The sequence below is a fragment of the Chaetodon auriga genome, chromosome 8 (assembly GCF_051107435.1).
Source record: "Chaetodon auriga isolate fChaAug3 chromosome 8, fChaAug3.hap1, whole genome shotgun sequence".
In the NCBI taxonomy this organism is placed as follows: Eukaryota; Metazoa; Chordata; class Actinopteri; order Chaetodontiformes; family Chaetodontidae; genus Chaetodon; species Chaetodon auriga.
This window is the reverse complement of record NC_135081.1, coordinates 16,599,502-16,620,000: the sequence shown is the minus strand read 5'-3', so window position 1 is coordinate 16,620,000 and position 20,499 is coordinate 16,599,502. Positions and strand designations below refer to the sequence as shown.

Here is a 20,499-nt window from a genome sequence, read left to right as displayed (position 1 = left end):
CCGGCTAATCCTGTCTCCTACTGGTTAGCACACACAAACAAGTTTTTGCCCACTGTAGGGGGACGTTGCCTTCAAAAATGAATTCAATCCACGCCACTCTTCTGTTTTAAATATGTCAAGCTGATTAATTGAATTATTGTCTTATTAATTATGCATGTCAATTTATTGTTATTTTGCAGGAAAATTATTTACAGTGTTGAGAAAAAGTCAAAGGATCACCAAAATCATCAATTCATCCAAATTTGATGACACATCCAGTGATACATCCAAAAGGTGTTCAGACATTGTTGTCTGGAACAAACAGGTCGACTGATCAACCAATCTCTCTAATGTCTCTAATTTGTAAAATGAAATGAAATAAAATAAAATCAAGATTTGTGATATTAGTTAGCAAAACATGCTGTTTTTAATCGTGTCATATTGCTGACCCTCTCCTCTATTTTAAGGTACAACCTGACCTGATTAGCTGTGTGATGATGAGATTGGACTCCGTGAACAGTGGATAGCAGCGGTCTGAGGTGTAAGATGTCAAGAAATGTCTGTTGTGGCATGCTTTTACTACGGAGCCATGCTGTGATACCGGACACGCTGTGAAGTACTTTCGGGGCTACAAACCCTAATTTAATTTATTTCCTCAGTGGCTCTATGCAGCTGCCCCTGCGTCGCTCCTCATCAGCTTCACGGATGTGCATGTCAACATTAACACAGGCCATGGTGCTGCAGGGATGAGAGTTTTTCTGAATAATGTTTTAAATTTTAAATTGTAATTCTAACATGAGACGGACACTACTGTAGCCGTAGAAGTAATGACCAGAAAAATTGAAAATCATTCATGTCAATAAGGTGGACCAGATGTTAGATATCTTTCACTATAATGCAAAGATATACCATCACCACAGATTTGAAAAGCACCATGGAACTGAGTAAATACCCAAACAATAAAAAGAACAGGGTAATTAATAAAATCTGAACAAGTATACGGTATCTGTATTAGATTTCCATCTGTTAACGCCGATTTAACAATTGTTAGTCGTGTTGTTTGTAGCTGTTACTTTAAATCTTTCACCATAAATTTAAAACAATCGCTTATGTTACACCATTTCCAGCATTATAGGATGCGGCTCCTCTAATCACAGAGGCTTAACGAGTCGTTTCTTCCGGCATTTTTCGGTCAGTTTCGCTATCCACAACAAGCGTGACGTCATATGATGACGTCACACGACGATGTCACAGCATTTAAAAATAATCGCTCAAGATCAAAGGCAAAATAAAAGACCTCAATATCAAAGGCAATTATGTTTGCTTTGATGTTAGTTTATCTATAAAAGTACTCTCAGACCGGTACCAAACTATTTACAGACAGAAAGAGATACAGACAGAAAGAGATAGACAGAAATCGAGTTACAGAAAGACATTCTGAACACAGTTTTAATTACTAGGTAATACACAAGAAATACCATGGCAGAAAAGTACAGAAAGAACAAGAGAGATACTCTGTGCCACTCCAGACAGAGCAACCCTCTCACAGCTTGTAAGAAGATGCAGCAGCAAAGGCCAATGAATGGCCATCCTGCTGCAGAGGAGAAGGAATTCATGGCACGCAGACAGCCACGTGTTGTCATGAACAGTCATGCAAGAACTACCACTGAGGATGGTGCTGCAGTGAATAGAGGCAGTAGAGTTCGCAAAACTCCTAATATTTACTTATCTGTTGGGGGGTTCGCACTGCCTGAATCTTTACAACCTATCCATGAAGATCGTCTCAGTCATTTGAATTCCAACGCCTTGGCAGAATTCATGGCAGACAGGCAGCCACATGTTGACATGAACATGTTTGAAAAGTGTCACAACGAAGGCAAGGTGAGGAAGTTACGCTCTAAAATCCAAGGGCTCTATGATGCTTCGAGGAATCTTGAACAAAATGCCTTGAAGAAACAGCAAATGGAACGGGAGGCGCGTCAATCGACGATCAACCAGTATCTGAACGATGAACGGAATGCAAAGTCATTCATCGCAGAGATGAGACAGAAGGCTCAGCAGAAGAAAATGTACAGCGAGCATATAGCGGAGGCCAATGCTTCCCTTAGAGCTGAAAATCGAGCCCGCCGCAAGCAGCCAAAACCTGTGTACATTGATGCTGTATTGAGGCTTGAACAGAATGATGAGTGGGACCAGTACTTCCGGCACCATGCTCAGCATGCATACCGTGAGGCTTCTGAAGACCTAAGGAGGGCAAGGGAAACCCATGACGACAGCTTGGGACCCACCCACTTCCCACCCATCTCCAAACCACCTAAATTCGCCCCAGCTACCAAGAGTGATAGAACTGCTCTCAAACACACCCGAGCTGCAATGAATAGAGACAATGGATTTCGCGAAACTTCCAACGTTTACTTATCTGTTGGTGGGTTGGCACTGCCTCAAACTTTAAAACCTACCTATGACGATGCTCTTGGTTACATTGTTGCAGATATTGAACGTGGCAGGCCTCATCCTCCTCTTGCTGCAGAGGAGGTGGAATTCATGACAGACAGGCAACCACACATCTCCAAGCCACCTAAATACGCCCAAGCTACTGATGAAGATGGTCTCAGTCACATCTGTGCAGATAGACCTGGCAGGCCTCATCCTCTGGATATTCCCCGCAATGGCATCCCAGCTGCAACGAGAAGAAACAGTAGAGTTCGCGAAACTCCTAACGTTTACATATCTAATGCTGGGATCCCACTGCGTCAAACTTTAAAACCTAAACTTCCAACTGACAGGAACTCCACATTATGGACTGCTCTGGAAAGATGGAGAATGTAGGATGATCAACCTAAGGTTCTGGTTCAGGCCAGACCTTTCTGTGAGGAGTTTGCATATTCTCCTCGTGTGTGCGGGTTTACTCTGGGTGCTCCAGTTTCTCCCACGTAACTATCCACAAATATGTCAAGTCACTTGAAATCAAGACTTGAAATTTGTAAATAGATAATTAATCTGGCCCATAAAGAATAGAGAATTGATCATAGATTAAAAAAAAACAAACTTAAATGATAAATAATATCAAATCATGTAGACACTTAAAATTTGCAACTACACCAAAACCAAAAACAGTAATAAGAAATAGATAATTAATCTGGCCCATAAAGAATAGAGAATTGATTATAGATAAAATGCATGATGATGACTTCAATGATGAATAAAAACATCAAATCAAAAACCACAAAAACAATAATAAGAAATAAATATTAAATAAAAAAATGATGAATAAATAAATCTCTATCTGAATTTATATGTCATTGAAAATTGTTTTCAAGTGTATGGAAATGAGTGATGTGTCCATTACAAACTAAATGTTGTTCCATGTTACAGTTTAACTGCAGTTAGATTGAGTGCTGTGTTCACATGTACAGAAATCCAGTTTCAAAAAGATATAAAATAAACAAAATGGAACTAGAGCAAGAAATTATGACAGTAGGTCTGTGAGGCTGTTAGCCATCTTAATTTACTGCGTTAGCAGAGAATATTGAATCTCCATGAGGAATCTTGATAGTCTGAGTTAGGTCCAGAAGATGTCTGCCACCGTCAATACACACATCTCCACACTACTGAAGAACCTCATCAGCTTTGAGTGGGACTTCCAGGGGAAGTCCAGGGTGCGTTCCTCACCCTGAAGTTAAGCATGCACCTTCCTCACAGCTCTGTTTTCGGAGGTAAAACACAAACCTACCTCAAAGGATTATTTTAAGGATAAAAGCAAGCCGACCAATCATTTTTTTTTCTCCCTAAATGTTGCTGATGCATATTTTTAATAATGCTCTTCTTCTTCTTCCAAAATGGTTTTCATACACATTTTCAACGTGTTCCTAACAGTACAGTAATGCTGCTGCTGATGCTGTCGAAGCCATGAATGAATTTAGACGTATTTTGTAGGGTATAATGGTTTAAATATTGGTTTGTTATTGTTTGTGAAGTTATTTAGGGTTTTGTGTGATCATGTTGATGAGGGAATAAGTAGGTCTCATGGATATGGCCGGGGATGTTAATATAGGTTAATACAGGCACCTGCTCACCTGTGTGGTCAGAGCACACTGGTCACCAGCAGTTCATGTTAGCGTTGGCCATTCCACCAATTCCCACACATCTGATCCCTGCAGCCTGAGCAGCCATGGCCACTTCAGTGATAGGGACACCAACTATTCCAAAATTCAGTGGATGGTGATGTACCGACAGACAAACTGAAGCCCAAAGGTCACCTCATACTGTTGGATCCTTAACCATCACCAGGCAAAGTCTGCTGCTTACTTAATAATAACAAACAATAGCTTTTACACGAGTGCTCCAAGGCTGCACACAGAACATAGTGCTGACAAAAGATTAAAGGCACACTTGTATTAGACTGAGAGAGTAATCAATGATCAAAACAAACAGAATCTGAAGGATAATTTAAACTGATCAGCAGTCAAGGCAGCATGAGAAAAAGTTCTAAAATCAAAAAGCACCTCGTCAAAAAAATCTTATGATAGAATATCGTGATAGTTAAGTCATATTAGTGCCTGGAAATGAGGTGGACACCAAGTTAATTCTGTGTTTGATGGGTCTTTTCACGGCAGGAAAAGCACCGGTGTTACTAATAACATTAACAATGGCTGTTCTATTCAAGTGTGCCAGAAAGCCATGACAGCGTGAGTCAGCAAGCACCCTGAAACTGAAACAGCTAAATGGAATTCATCATTCATTTCGTTATTCACACTTGTGCTCTTCCTACTGTGACATGTCAAAATGCCAACAGCTTCAAGTGTGTCATGTATCTAACAGATTTAAAGCAGTACTCCATAAAGACTCATGTTCATTATTAAATAACTCATTTCTTTATTACTCATAAAATATACAGCAATCTCAGTAATGAAAGAACTCATTGGAGCATTGAATTCACAGTCATAAATTTCTATATACATGCTAGTTTCTTCCCTCTTCAAGAAAAAGCAACAAAAAATGATTTTTTTTCTTCGCTCTCATGAAGCTAGCAAATGTATTGTACATATTTCCAGTTAGGAGGATTTTTCAACAGACATAAAAGGGGGTTTTGAATCATGGTAGGATCGAGTGGTTTCTTTCTTTTTTTTTTCTTTTTTTTAAGTTAAAGCAAGCAAAACCTGTCAACAAACATTGACTAATAAGAGCAAAAATATCATTCAAACAGAGCAAAATCAAGCGCCGTCTTGTCATTGGTTTACAGTGTTTCTTCTCACATAGCTGAGCCTCCGATACCTCAATACTGGATCAGTGCGTCTTAGAAATGTTTCATTACTTACCTAATGTGCATCACTGTACTTTCACAGCTGCCTCTACAAACCCATCTTTTCTCAGTAACTAATAAAGGCACAAAATGAACACATAAATAGGAACCGAAAGTACACAAATAATTTATTCTTGAAAGGCTAAACCGCAATGGAAAGGTCAATGTACAAAGGTAAGGTCGATCAACTTAAAAATAAGGTGGTGCACGTATCAAATGTTTTTTTAATTACTCAGGTCGGTAAATCAGATTTTTTCCCCTAAAGAATAAAGGAGTTTAAGACATGAACATGGGTATATTAAAATTTTGATCTCAAAAAATAAACGCTTTTCCCCCCGTACGACTACAAACTTAAAGGACAAGTGCATTCTGAGGGATGTAGTGTACGGATATCAACCTTCTTTAACTCATCAAGAACTTTTAAAAATGAAAACTGGCTCCCTCCCTCTCCCCCGCACTAACCAATAAAACCTCGCTAAATTCTCAACCTCCCCGTTAAAACTGGGTTAAAATTCATCCACGTCTTTTGGTCCCCATCGGTTCAGCTCTCTCTGAAGTGCTACCATCCCTCTTCAGCATGTTATTGCTGCACAAAAGTCGCTGTCCGCCCAACAAGTACAGTTTATAGCACTCAAGAAGTCAGTGTTGGTAGAGCAGCGGTTACTGAGGTCCAGTATCAGCTGAAGGACACCTGGTGCTGGATGAGGTCGGGATGAATGTGGGCCAGCCTGCTTCACCTCCTCCCTCTCTTGCTCTCTGGTTGGGTGGGGGTGGGGGTAGGGACTCTTAAGGCTCCTGTGGGGGCTTTTCTCTTCTTCTGCCCTCCCAAGCTGGCGGTGGGTGATTTTTAAGACACAGTGTGTGTGTGTTTATGTAGCTATCGCTTGCTCCTGTCCCTCAGTATGTCTCTGAATCCGAGTCATTGAGCTCCTCGTCCTTGTAGAAGCCGTCGTGATGGCTGATGTTGTTGAAGCTGCAGTAGGAGCTGTGCTCGCCGCGTAGCACGGGCAAGCTGTCGAAGGTGACGCTCTTAGAGGGGCTGGTGGTGTAGTGGTTAATGGCACTAAAAGGGAGGGTGGGTGCCGGGGCGCAGGGGGACACAGGCATCATGGTGGCCAGGATGAGGGCTAGGCAGTCTGCCACATCTTTGTTGGGGGCACAAGCCAAGGCGGGTGTGTAACCTGAACCAATGAAAGTGCACAACTGTTACATATTCTATAAAAGTAATGCACAGTTTCAGTGTCTACAACCCTCATGCCAAAAGCGTTGGGATGCTGTGTAAAGCATAACACAGAATGTGATAATTTGCTAATTCTTTTTGACATTATACACAACATTAGGTAAACGTTTTCTAAGGTTAACAAGCAGCTAAAATGTCTTAAGGGTGAAATCATTTCAAACTGGAAAATAACAGCAGCTCAATGGCCATATGTGAGGGCATTTTTGCTGATCCTATTGTGTCATAATTGATGCACGTTTAGGTGGCACTTGCTAATGTATGTGCAAAACATATGCAAGGTGATGGTAAGTAGTGAAAGAAAAATAATATTGTGAATTTACCATTTTCATCAACTGCAAGTACACTGGCTCCCTTTGCAAGCAGCTCTTGCACCACCACAGTTAAGCCATTTCTTGCAGCCACGTGTAGAGGCCTTGAAATAAAGATGAAAACATAGATGCCCCAACAGGCAGGTCAATATTTTACAATCTGTATCTCTACATTAATAATTAAAATTCCCACCGTAATCCCCAAACAGTAGCACTCAATTCCACCCCTCAGGTGCAGTAAGAGACAAGACACTAAAGTAATATGTGTGATACATACGTCTGTAAGGCGGCGTTAGTGGCATTTATGAGGTTTCTGTCTGTAATCTTCTCCAATATCAACAAGGCACTGGTTTCATGTCCCTATGGACAAAAGGTAGAGCACAACAAATATTAAAAACAACCTCATACAGTCGCTTATAAATGTGCAGTAAAGACACATGGCTTATAGTATTTCAGCGCATACTTGCAGGAACATACTGCGTGCTTGATGCTGTAGGATGTAAGAGCAGCGCCACCGTATGGTGATACAAACCTTACTGCAGGCGAGATGAAGTGCAGTGTTCTTCACAGCGTCCTGCAGAGTCAGATCTGCTTTTGCACTGCTCACCAGCAGCTCTACACAGTGAGAGTGAGAAGGTGAAAGGCAGGAAAAACAAACGCTGATTATTACATCTCAAAAGGGATGTTTTCCAGTCCAGTGGTTAAAGTGGAGACGCATTCGTACCAACAGCGTTGGTCTGGCCATTCTCAGCTGCCATCATGAGTGGGGTCTTCCCTGCGGCATCAACGCTGTTGACCTGAGCGTTGTGGCTCAGCAACAGCTGGAGACACTCTACATGGTCAGTAAAGGCTGCTGCATGTAGTGGGGTCCTGAGAAAATAACATCGGAACATTTGTTTAATCGAACAGTCATCACATTCATTACATAACTTTTAATTCACTGGACAGGTTTTCTGAATGAAGCTGCAATTATTGTCTTCATATGAGAGTGTATACCTGTTTTTACTGTCTTTGGCATTGACAATGGCAGGGCCCAGAGTGTCGATCAGCATCTCGGCTGCACCTTCGTTGTCATGGATCCTAAAGGAGTGAAAAACACTCTTATTTCATCTGTGAGAGGTTCTGTCCTCACAGGCATTGATCGAAGCAGAAAACAGCTCAAGATCTTACACAGCACAGTGGAGGGGGCTGAAAGAATTGCCTTCGGCCTTGTGAAAAACCTCTTGTTCCAGCAAAACCTCCACACACGTATCGTGACCTGCAGAGACAAAGCATCAACCACATGAGCCTTCATCCTGAGGTCCTCACAATCAGGGCTCTCTGACGACATTTGTCCTCATCAAAGCGTCAAAATTTAGACTTTGGGTGCATAAGGAAACTGCATGAAAGAACTGCATCGAGAGCAAGCATCAAGAAGTCATGCATGCCATCTTAGATCCTTACTTGCTTAAGTGCTCCTTTTCACTTTTCTTGGCAGCATGCCTGTATCTAAGTGCATACATCACTAAAATCAGATGTACATTTCAATGACTATCTCTGTACCATTGTAGCAGGCCCAGTGCAGTGGGGTGTAGCCTTGGTTGTCTGTTAAGACAGGTAGTGTTTCCACTGATTGGGCAGCATGCAGCAGGCCTCCCAGTACCCCAACGTGTCCACACGCTGCTGCCAGGTGGACCGGTGTTCGCCCTTTACAGTCTCGCACCAGGAAGTTGGCGCTGTGCTGAAGCAAGGCCTCCACACACTCCTCATGGCCGGTCACTGACTGCGGCCAGAAAAAAGAAGACATAAGTGTTATTACTGTTGACTGATTAATCCTGGACAGTGTGGAGTTCCAAGGGGATAACACGCATGTCCAAGTATCACAAATATAATCACAGTAAAAAATATGAATGGGGATGTGAAAAACAGAAAAAATAGGTTAAAATGTAGTCAGTCAGAATTAGGAAAACTGTCCCACAGTGCATACACAGTATGTATGTTAGAACAAGATCTTCTTACTCCTCTGTGTAGGGCCGTCCTGCCCCACTTATCTTTGGCTTCTACACTGGCTCCCTTATTTAGCAGTGAATACACACAATCTGTGTGTCCACTCAGGACCGACAGCATCAGGGGGGTTCTGAGAGATAACAGAGAATAAGGTCAGGAAATACTTTACATCATGAGATCAAATAAATAAATTAAAAAATAAATAAATAAAAAAATAAAATACCACAAACAAATTTTACTTACTGTCCATTCCCATCTTGAATGTCTACTGCACTTTGAAGATCAGCATTTCCAATCAGTAAACGCAAACATTCTGAATGACCATTGGTAGCTGCAGGTAAAGAATAAACACTCCATAACAGTAGTAACAATAATAATAATACAAAGTGCTTTACAAAAGGAAAAAACTAATTAAAACAAATCTGCAACACAATTCAACCGGATGATGGAGATTCCTTCCATTTTAGATAAAATTTGTATCTGGGTCTGAAAATTCAGATGCAGCCAAATTCATGTGCCACCAATTCCAGCCCGTACCTGCTGCATGGATGGGGGTTCGCTTCAAGGTGAAGTCTTTGACCAAGATGGAAGCTCCCTGGTTGATGAGGACGTCCACACACTCTACATGACCCTTAAAGGCAGCCAGATCCAGGGGTGTTCGCCCTTGGCTGTTTCTCACATCCAGATCCAGCAGAGACTGCACCAGAACTTCCATAGCATGGTGGTGACCGTGGTATGCCTGAAAGATCAATGCACCATGAATGAGTTAACACAAATAAGATGAGATTGAGGATGACGCCATAATAAGGATAATACACATTACTCACAGCAAGATGCAGGGGGCTGATGGGGGCTCTGACATCAGAGTCATTCAGGATGTCTGTCCCTGAGGTTTCCATTAGCTGAACAAACCAGGTACACAAGTTAGGATCTACTTCAAATATAATCACTGTCTTAGCTGTGAAGCTGCATGCAAGAGATACAGGTGGTAATCTGTATCTGATCACAATCGCCTCAGTGATGAATGTGTCGGGGTCTACATTGCTGGCTCCTCTTTGTGATGGTTATTTTACGATGTCTGATGTCATGAGGGAGAAAAGTACAAATTCAACTCACCACATCTAGAGGCGTTTCACTTGCAATCTGTAAAAGAGAGTGGGAGAAGCAGCATTGCATTCAACATCATTGCAATACAGTAATACCGAAATATGGAGACGCTAACTGTTATGTATTGTGTGCTCCGGAGTGAAGTTCTTACCAGCTCCAGACAGAGGCGATGTCCGTACGCCGAAGCGTAGTGCACAGCATTGTAGCCCTGATTGTCCCGGATTTCTGGATTTGCGTCGTTTCGCAGCAAATATTCCAGGCACCTGCAGACAAAACAAAGAGGCTGTAGTCAAGGCAACACCGGCGTCTCTCAAGTCTTGAATCACTACTCTGCATAATCAATAATGCAACTGAGCTTTTATCCATGAAACCTCTCAAACATATCCTGCCTCGCACACGGCCGCCACCCTCCTTTAAGAAACTGAAATTTCAAAAGTATTACTGACTTTCCATCTGTGTCAGAGGCAGCCGCGTAGTGGAGAGGGGTGCAGCCCCGCTCATCTAGGTCGTTGACGCTGGCCCCTGAGCCCACCAGAGCAAACAGGCACTGGTAGTTACAGTTGGCAGCAGCATAGTGCAGAGGGGTCCTGGAAAAGCAAACACAGCTTAGTTTCCAGTTCACATTCGAGCAGGAAGTCGGAGAGCACAAAGTCTTGATCCAAATCCAAAGTTAAATGCTACAAACCTGCCGAAGCTGTCCTTTCTATTAAAGTCTGCCCCCGTGTTGAGCAGAAGATTGAGACATTCCAGGTTTCTGAGGGGCGGAGGAGATTAATGAGATGCCGAACTGATAAATATAATATTATTCTTTCTCTTCTAGGTCACGAACAGTATCATAACACTTGCAATTAACACTATTCAGCTGTCCTGTACTAACCCTCCAGCAGCTGCAGCATGTAAACAGGTCCTTCCAAAGTCATCAGGAGTATCAATATCAAATCCTGCATCAGAGCAAAAGATGACGAACAAGATCAATTTGAAAATCTGAGACAAACCTCATCAAGAATGTAAGACTTGTGTCACTGTGTACCGTGACTGGCTGAGTTAGCACTCGCTCACCTGAAGACAGGAGCTTTCGGCAGCAGTCGGAAAATCCACTGAGAGCAGCCAAATGCAGTGGGAACATACCATGAACCCCGCGCCTGAAAAAGACACAATCATGTTGATTTACCCAGCATCACTGCTGCTTAACTATTAATAGTGCAGAATAATTGGTATCAGTTACATAACAGACACTGCTTTTCTGCTTTGGAAAGCTTTAAACACGCAGCTCCTCCACGATGTGTCAAGTCGGAACAGTTGCTGAAAAAGGACAGACAGGCTCGCTTACTTCGCCGTGTCAGCTCTGTTGGTGATGAGGGTGTTGATGAGGAGTTCGTGTCCGTATCGAGCTGCAATGTGCAGTGGTGTATTTCCGTTCTTATCTTCACAGTCAATCTCAGCACCTTTGGAAAAAGAAAAACAAACAAACTAAGCACTTGGCCGTTGTTACACAGAAGCAGTTTTTGGGTTTTAGTCCACGAAAGTCAACGAGGCTGATTTTTTTAGCGGAGCTCACCATTCGCAATGATTGCTTGAGACCTGGAAAACCTCCCGTGGATGGCTGTCATGTGGAGGGGAGTCTTACCGTCTTTACTCTGGAGTGAAACAAAAACATGGTGGTGTCACAGCGCAGGTCATTACTGAGGCTCCTAATGATTTCAAGCAGGGCCCTGTGATTCCCGCAATGCAGAAAACACGGACGCAACTGCACAATTTGATAATGAAGACTGAAGCTGCTAAGATGTGGATGCAATTTACAAAAATCAGGGTTAACGTACACTGCTATGAACTGAACTGAACTGTTGAGATTTTAATTATCCACCACATGATTCAGCACTATTTTTGATGACAAAATGTGATCAAATCATAAACCACAGATTTGAGAAAGGTTAAAAATGGAGTAATAACAGTTATAGTGTGATTATTTCTCAATCATGTAACTGTGCCTGGGAAAGGAGTGCCAGATATTAAGTAACATCTTTCCCAGATCACAATGACTAATCTTTTTCCCAAGTAATCAGAGTTAAGGCAGCCAGAGGCGTCATCCTGGTTTTTACTCACCTTGATGTTGACATCAGCCCCGTTGCACACTAGTAGCTCCAGACAGAGGGCGCCGTGGCGTGAAGCGGCAGTAAAATGGAGGGGTGCGAATCCCTTCTCGTTTACCTGGTTGACGTTAGCTCCGCACTCAATGAGCTCGTTCACCACCACGTCCTGCCCGTTGTAGCAGGCCACGTGCAGAGGCGTGTTGCCATATGCGTTGGGCTCATTGATCTAGACGGCAAGATGAACAGAGAGCAGTCATGTCACCACCGTTTCCCCATCAAGCGGTATGTCGTTTTACACACATCACAAAAAGCCGTCGAGTCACTATTCAAAACATATTCAGTGCATCAGGACAGGTTATGCGTTAATACGTTTCTGTTCTCTCCATAACTTCCAGCAGTGTCTACAGCGTGAGGACAGCAGGCTTGTGGGTGGAACTTACATCCACCCCCAAGTCCAGGAGGTATTTGACAACGCTGATCATTCCACTGGAGGCTGCCGCATGTAGGGGGGTGTAAGATTTCTTATCTTTGCAGGCCACCTCGGCACCATGGGATGCCAGCAGTTTCACCACTTCTATATGCCCTGAAGACGAAAACATGATTTAATTACATGGGTATGCTATCAAGACATCATCAACCATTTCATTTGGTTTCATTGAGCACAAGGAGAGCAACTCCTGAAGTCACACAGAACAGCAATAATCTGATGTAAAAGCCCCAGTGCTTGATTTATTACCCATGTAAGCTGCCCAGTGGATTGCACGGCGGTCCCTCTTGTCAAAGGCATTGATGTTTGCTCCTCTGGAGAGCAAGAGCCTCACCATCTAACAGCAGCAACAGGGGAAAAAAAAAGAGCAATCCAGAAATATGTTGAGAGAAGCTCCAACCTGAACACTATTAGTTCTGCTGCCTTCCACTGTGTAGTCGATGCAAAGATTGTTAACAAGCTGAACGCAGGCTACGACTGTGTGTGCTCGGTATTTGTATTTGTTATGCGCTGGATTTGCATAAACACTTTATTATTAGATGAGACACTTCCACCTGTAAGATAACTCATTTGCATGCGAGAAAATGATTGCAAGGATTCTTTTGCGTGCAAGCACATGACTGGCAGGCGCTGACTGTGCACTTAGCGGCCTTGAGTGTGTGACCACACTTTATGACTGATAACCCACAGTGTCAGGCCTCATCCATGTGGGAAAGCTTTGAAAATATATTACTTTCTTGACAAGCTATGACTGATTCATTGGAAGGTGATGTTATTGTTTGTTGAGCTGTGGCTTCTCCAAGTCAGAGTTTGTCCTGGTGTTTACATCTGTGCATCTCCTAGACTCCCAGATCAAAAGGCTGATTATTACCACTGGATCAAAAGTCTAATATGCACAAATATAACAGATGCTCAGCTTGGTTGTCTAAACTGGAATGCACAATAAAGCCAAGTTCTGCAGGTACAAATACCTTATTAAAATGTATATTTTCCACCATATGCAGCACTAAAAAAAATTCCAAAAAAAAAATTCCAAAAAAAAAAAAAAAAAAAGTTAAAAAAAGATCATCTGAGAGAGAAGCAACCAATACTAAAAGGAAGAGGAACAACTGACTATATGTTTCTCTAACTAATGCAAGTGTGCTTGTAGCCATCTGTATAATAACACATGATGTGGTTTTGGCTATGTTTACGGTTACAGACGGGCCAAGCTGCGAACAGTATGCGGTCAGCGGAGCTATATGGGGACGATGATTGTTTCACATTCTTTGAACAGGCAAAAACGTGGCCATTGTTCAGTTGTTCTGTATTGCAACGGTACACAGCACAATGTCCATTGTGTTTCGACATTTATGAGGCAAGCAGAAACACTTCCTGTCAGTAAGAGGAGAAGATCAGGAGCTTATACTAACAGCCAGGTAAACACACGCGACATCAAGCCTGGTGTGATGTTTGCTAACAAAAACTTGTTTAGAGAGGAGAACAACATTTAACCTGTCAATATGAGCAGTGGTGAGGTGGCTGCTCTTTTAAAACACAACAAAGATGACAGACTGTAGAGCAGCAGAGTCACCATTACCCTTTACACTGGTGCATGTTTTGTTTCTTTCTGGCTGTACATTTGCAATTGCAAATGTACAGCCATTTCAATCCATTATGGTACAGCAAAATCAATACTAAAGGTATTAAAAGCAGTTCTTCCAGTACAGCTCACAGCTGAATCAAACAATAATTTGGGCTTAACGTTACCTCCAGGTGACCGCTGAAGGCTGCGTGGTGCAGCGCAGTCCGGCCTGCTCTGTCTGACACATTCACATTGCTGAGCAGCGGGACGAGGGCTTCGGCGCAGCGTACAGCCTTATTTGCTGCCGCGATGTGAAGCGGCGTCTGCCAGTTCTTGTCTCGGGCGTTTACGTCCGCAGAGTGTTTCAGCAACACCTGGACAGCCTCCTGCAAGAAGTCGTCACAAGTAGGTTTAAGTTCCACGCTGTTCGGGTTTATAAAACAGCGCGCAACAGTGTGTGCTATCCAGAATGATGGGACCATTCACGTACCTCACTGCAGGAGGCCACAGCCCGGTGCAGAGGAGTGAGCCACTTGTTATCTTTGGCATTTACTCTGGCACCTACAAAGTCAGAAAACACCGACTGTGTAAGGTCATACAGTTACCTGACATCTAGTGCAAAATAACGCCTTTCTGACAGCTCTGAAGTTCTGTTTTGTATTATAAGAACAGGCTGCAAAGATTGCATGTAGAGGTATTTCACAATATTGCATGCAGATGCACCATCTGGCTACATTGGCATGCCTATATCAGATGTGTCACATTTGAAATATGCCATTATTGCTTTGAAACAGGTTAACATTGGTGATCGTTTACCACTCCCTTAAATTATAAGCAGAGAAACCAGTTTGTCAGGACTTCCATGTTCAGCATGGAGGGGAAAGGTGACGTTGAATAACCACCTTTCCAAACTGCCGTCAAGAATTTGGCCATATGTCGCATATTAACAATAAGCATAAGCATTTTAACAAGCCTTTCCTAGATTATCTACCCTGATGACTGACAAACAATCATTACTTCTGAAATGCAGCATTAAACCATTATTTGTTTCCTTAATATTTTGCTTCCAAAGAGATCTCGATCTACATAACAAAAACTAATATGGTCCTATTTGACTTTCGCAGCTTATTTACATACATCCTCTTTTGAAAAACAAACCTGAAAGAATCAGCAGCTCTATAATTTCTGCATCTCCGAGATAGGCAGCAGCATGCAATGGGGTTCGCTTCTCATTGTCCTGTAACAAGTCCATAGAAAGACATAGCAAGTTCTAATTAGAAACAAAGCATTTACATCTTACACGTGTATTACTTCTTTACTTTACTGCAGGTTAATATGATCCTGATCTGTTTACTATGTGTTCATTTATTTTTATTGTTCTAACATTGCTAGCAAGGAGAAATAACTATTAAATGCTGACAGCCACACAGTCACTATTTATGGCAAAAAAGTGGGTTTAGCACAAATCCAGCAACTTCCAGTGAAACACAAGCAAGTACAAACCAGCCTTATTTTGAAACAAACACCCCCACTGAAGCCGTAATGGTGAGGAATGCAATAAAATAAGCAGATCCAGATCATGGCATGGGAACTGTAAAAACACACCATGTGCTTTTTGTACTTGGCAACTATTAACTGAAAGGGTCATGTGAGGACTCTCAAGGACAATTATACATTAGAGGTTTTAAATTCAGCAGTGCTGGGATGTTTTGTGAAATATAGCAATAATATGAGGAAACAGATGCAGAGATTAATGAGAGTCTGTCGGGATTACCTGTGCATTCACATCCTCTTTTTTGAATATGAGCGAGCGTACTTCGTCTGGGTCCACATTGAAAATAGCTTTCAGCAAAGCAGGCTGTAAAAGAAAGAGACTGTGTCAAAAAACAAGTGAATTTCAGAGCTTTTCTGGCTGGCACGCAACACTATTTCAGACTGTCATGTGGAAACCTTTTTTGGCAGATTTAAAACGCCAACAGTATAAATCAAATCTGAGAAAAGGATGACCACTCAGACCTTAGACCTGACAGAGACTTCAGGATCCTCGTCGTCAAGCACCACAATACACACCCGACTCATTTGCTCAGAGATTACACAATTATGTCTAAGCTGCTGAAAAGTCCGTGAATATTCTTGTTGTAACTCTTTAAAAAAAAAAAAAAAGGGCACAGACTGAAGTATCGCAGCAGCAGAAAAGGCAGGCTGATACAAACATTTAAATGTGCATTAAACAAAATGATGAGTCCGCAAATCAGACAATGATGGAGGCAGACTGTCAGGATTGATACCGACAAGTGCTGAGCAGCCACTTTCTAATTCTGTTCCATGTTTACAGTCCACTGGCAAGCAAAAAACACATCCATCCCATGCCACAGAGGGAAATAACACTATCTTGAGCGATGAAAACATGTCCAGCATTGTGCTCAAAATGACTGGTGTGCTGTCCATCTTCACTTCTTTTCTCCAGACGTATTTTATTTACATGAGCATGACTAGCTTCCTGTGACTGCCTGCATCTTCAACGGAGACAGAGACGGAATAAAAGGGAAACATCCACAGCTGTTTTGGTTCACCGTATCCAACGTGACAACAGGTGGAAAGGATGATAAGAGTCTAAGAAAGTTTCCAAAGTAAAACTGAAGCAGAAGAGAAAGTTTGTGCATCTGTCTGTCAAGTCTGACTCTCACAGATCATGCCATGCCTGTTCTGGCTTCTTAAAAAGTAGTTGAGCAGGCCCCGCCCTGCTTAGGGGTGTACACACAGGGAAAAGTACTACTGTGAACTTGGGCTGTGCCCTATAAGCAAATTATGTATTTCCCACGCTACTTTTCAATTTCCTTGTTTCCATTTTGCACCAATAAATAATTAAAGAAATAAATAAATGACTGCTAAGAGTACCACTGCGCTTAAGATACGCAACTGAAACCGTATTAAATATTTAATGCAATATTTACCCATGTGCAGGTAGCTGAACTTCAACACTTCCTATTGGAAAAGGCAGTCTTGTAACACTTGCAATGTCTCTGAATATATAGTGAGTAAGAACTTAGAACCCAATGTTCCAGTACAGCAGACTTAAAACTTGACAGCACATCTACATCTAGTCCCTGTAGCTGCCACATCTGAACAACTATCAGCATGACGACAACCTCAAGTGATAACTTCAGTGTCAGGCTGCAGCTGCAATTGCCAATATTTGTACTTCTGACCACTAGATAGCATACACTGCTCACTTGTTGGTGAAGCATAATCTTGCCACACCATAAATGGCAGGTTTGAATGACGAACAGAGTCAATTTAGCATAACCACTTTTTCATTCATGTTGGACAGCCTGATCTGAGAAAAAGCACCAAACAGGCAGCTGATTGCCACAACTTATGTGCTTGTTTCAGTTCTACAGTACATTTTGTCAAATGTTTGCTTGTGACTTTCTTTGTCATCAACAGGTGTTACATCTCTAAGCCTTATAGAAATGATGCTGAAATCAGTGGACCTATCAACACTCGCAAACTGTATAATTAAGTGTGCAAGTGGACCTTCATATGTAACCCTGACCAGCTAAACACTGCTGCACTCCCCTGTCTGATCCACCACAACAACAGCAGAGAGTCTTTGATCAGGCAGCTTTCCACTGCCTGTGGGAGGAGGCTGGCATGGATGGGGAGAACAGTGAGGGCAGGGGATCCCTTCCAGAGGCTGCAACTGGTTACCCATGAAAGACCCAGATGGAACATTCCTGGCTTCCACAAAAACTTAACTCTTCCCTGACTCCAGTCAAGTTAAAAAACAAACAAAGCTATTAACGCAGGCTTACAGCTGCAACGACCACAGTTACAAGCTTCTTTTTTCTTTTTTTTTAAATCCAACAAGCAATAGCTGTGAAATCTGGTGATACTGAAATGCTCTGCGCCAGGTGAGATATCAAGCACATGTGCACCTATGTATCCAAAACAAAACTTAAGATGAAGGAGCAGGCAGGGTTCTGTTACAAAAAGTGTCAGCAGATTTTCAAATCAGGTGCTGTAGCTAATGTTTGGCTCGAATGAAAACCCATTTCATCTTATACTGCATTTATCTGCCTTCAATACGGACGTCAGAACGATGTCGCATGCAGAGTACATTTGTTCATTAAAACTTCATCCCTCATTTAACCCACCAGGCTGCCCAGCTACCTAATTAGCTAATGTGCAGCCATGTAGCTTCTACGACTTAATGTACAAGAAAAGTCCAGTTTATATGGCAAAGTTTGAGTCTCATTCTTTACAACAAGCTGCACTGTTTACCAATGTTTCAACAGCTCATAACCACACTGTTATCCAGCGTCATTCACGCTAACAGTAATATTACAAATACTCGTGATAGTAATCTAAGCTTTGTGAAAGTTAAACACACAATTTCACCTTCAGCTGACACAAATAACTTGTACTCTACGCAATAAACCTCAGGATTAAACAAACCAAAAACTCAAACCCTGAAAGCACGACTGTTTTTTTTAAGCAAAATAAAAACCTGTTGTGAACAGCTTGCTCTGGAGGATTCAATGTATACATGGTGATACAGGTAAGATTATTTCCTTTGAAGCATATTGAAACCTTGCAGATAAGATAAGGTGCGACGATGCATTTCAGCCGTCGGGTTGATGCTCAGCATTTAGAAATAGCAAGACAAAGACCACCATTACAGTCCAGGGGCCGATGCGCTTACAGTTGCTAAAAACATGACACAATCCTCTCATTCAGTTATCATAACGCCCATGAATATCTGCAGGGGGCAACCGTGGTTAGAGTTACTGGGGATAAATTTAGGGTAACAAACAGGCTCTTGTGCTGCTTTGACACGCGCGTGTACACACACACACACACACACACACACACACACACACACACACACACAGAGTGAAAAGGAAGGACAAATCTGCATTTTGTTGTTTTCAGCTCCCCAGCCCTGCACGACTGGTGTAGGAGATTTTCTATGCCTCTCTGGCTGCAGGACTGTGCACCTCCTCTCCTCATACAAGCCAGCCTAGTTAATACCATCACCATGGAGACAGCTCTTTGGCAACTCCAGCGGCACACACGAGCCCAGGTACACGATCATTCAAGCACACACGCACGCACGCACGCGCGCGCTCACACACACACACACACACACACACACACACACACACAGTGAGACACACATACACGTAAATATGTTACAAGAATAGCAGCCAGCTTATATGATAACAAAGCTATTCTCGTTTTCACGAGTAGGTGGGAAGTGTTTAATATAGTTAGAGGACACGCGCCTGATACTGTCACATCGCCAGTCACTTCATACATTTATTATAACCATGACCCAGCAGTTTACCTGCATGTATACATCTATGTAGTTCAAATGAATATAAACCGGAAGACAAACAGCTGGTAGAAACCGTTTAATTATTAGCAGGCTCTACTAGGGGACAAACACTTGAGGCTTGTGATCAAGGACGTAACTATAACAGTGTTAGAAAGCCGTTTTAGAAAATAAACGTGAAGAAAATAACCAAACTAGCAGGGCAAAAACCCTCTGACGGATCTCCACTTCGAAAACACAGAGGTGGTATTCAAACAAGATTAAACATTTAGGTATGTGAAATCTCCCAGCCATCATGAAACCTCACCAGAGGAGGTAGCTTAAGTATGATTGTCACAAACGTCCAGCTGTCACAGTAAAGTCACAATCAACAGATCGATTTGCTAGTTACATTGCAGAGATTTTATGATTTATTAAATCACACAATCACTTGGAAGCGACCACTCAAGCCCAGTTATGTATTGTTTGTTCACGACATGCTAACTGGTCACTTCCAAGCTGAGTAGCTAATAGCGTTTCACGCAGGCTCTGGCTAATTGCTGGCGATAAACACAGTATCATTAGCTGGTAACAACTCAACAACCGCTTGAGCATGTGTCTCAATGGAAATGTGATGCTCTCATTATACGCACAAACATGACTCCAAATCTGATTTACACAACACTACTGTACATAACCTCCACGCCTTGAGTGACAATTCAACACCTAGCTTTGAAACGATTAAGGAAAGGCTTCCGTTTCGGAGAATAGCTGGAGAAACTCGTATTACATACCCCTGGCGAATGTTGAAATCGGGTCAGCTAGCTAACGTTAGCCAACCAACAGTACCTTTAACTTAGGTCCGCTTTTGCTCCAGTGATCACTTACCTGGTCTCGTATTTTGAGAACCACCATATTTCTGGGATGTTAATTGTTCTCATGCAGATTCATAAAGGGATATTTATCTACTTCCGACAGCAGTGTTTGATCTTGATAGCTCTCTCGCTGGTCTGCTGGAGGCCTTGCGTGACGCTAGCTTAGCTCTCTTGCTAGCTTCCTAACCTGATGGCATGGAAGCAGAGGAGTAGCGGAAACTCCATAATATTGCCGCCACCATAC

General features: G+C 42.4%; 1 protein-coding gene across 1 annotated transcript; it reads right to left on the bottom strand.

Moving 5' to 3' along the window:
• Positions 1-4,830: 4,830 nt before the first annotated feature.
• On the bottom strand, positions 4,831-20,466 carry ankrd28b (ankyrin repeat domain 28b). Its single transcript, XM_076736892.1, has 28 exons — positions 20,269-20,466; positions 15,838-15,921; positions 15,222-15,300; positions 14,554-14,624; positions 14,249-14,449; positions 12,749-12,836; positions 12,453-12,595; positions 12,026-12,238; positions 11,481-11,559; positions 11,253-11,367; positions 10,982-11,064; positions 10,800-10,863; positions 10,608-10,676; positions 10,369-10,509; positions 10,074-10,185; positions 9,932-9,958; positions 9,643-9,717; positions 9,353-9,554; positions 9,059-9,146; positions 8,828-8,945; positions 8,372-8,591; positions 8,000-8,087; positions 7,826-7,909; positions 7,554-7,699; positions 7,362-7,444; positions 7,107-7,189; positions 6,842-6,933; positions 4,831-6,462 (listed from the first exon to the last, which is right to left on the bottom strand). The coding sequence occupies exons 1-28, from the start codon at positions 20,293-20,295 to the stop codon at positions 6,179-6,181; spliced, it is 3,159 nt and encodes a 1,052-aa protein (XP_076593007.1). The 5' UTR covers positions 20,296-20,466; the 3' UTR covers positions 4,831-6,178.
• Between the last annotated feature and the right edge of the window lie 33 nt (positions 20,467-20,499).

Excerpts from the sequence above, each read along its gene's own strand:
- ankrd28b (XM_076736892.1), bottom strand. The coding sequence starts at position 20,295 with ATGGTGGTTCTCAAAATACGAGACCAG. Across the intron at positions 7,910-7,999 it reads AGCCCCCTCCACTGTGCTGT|GATCCATGACAACGAAGGTG; the intron begins GTAAGATCTTGA and ends TCACTCCTTTAG. Across the intron at positions 7,700-7,825 it reads GCCAAAGACAGTAAAAACAG|GACCCCACTACATGCAGCAG; the intron begins GTATACACTCTC and ends TTATTTTCTCAG.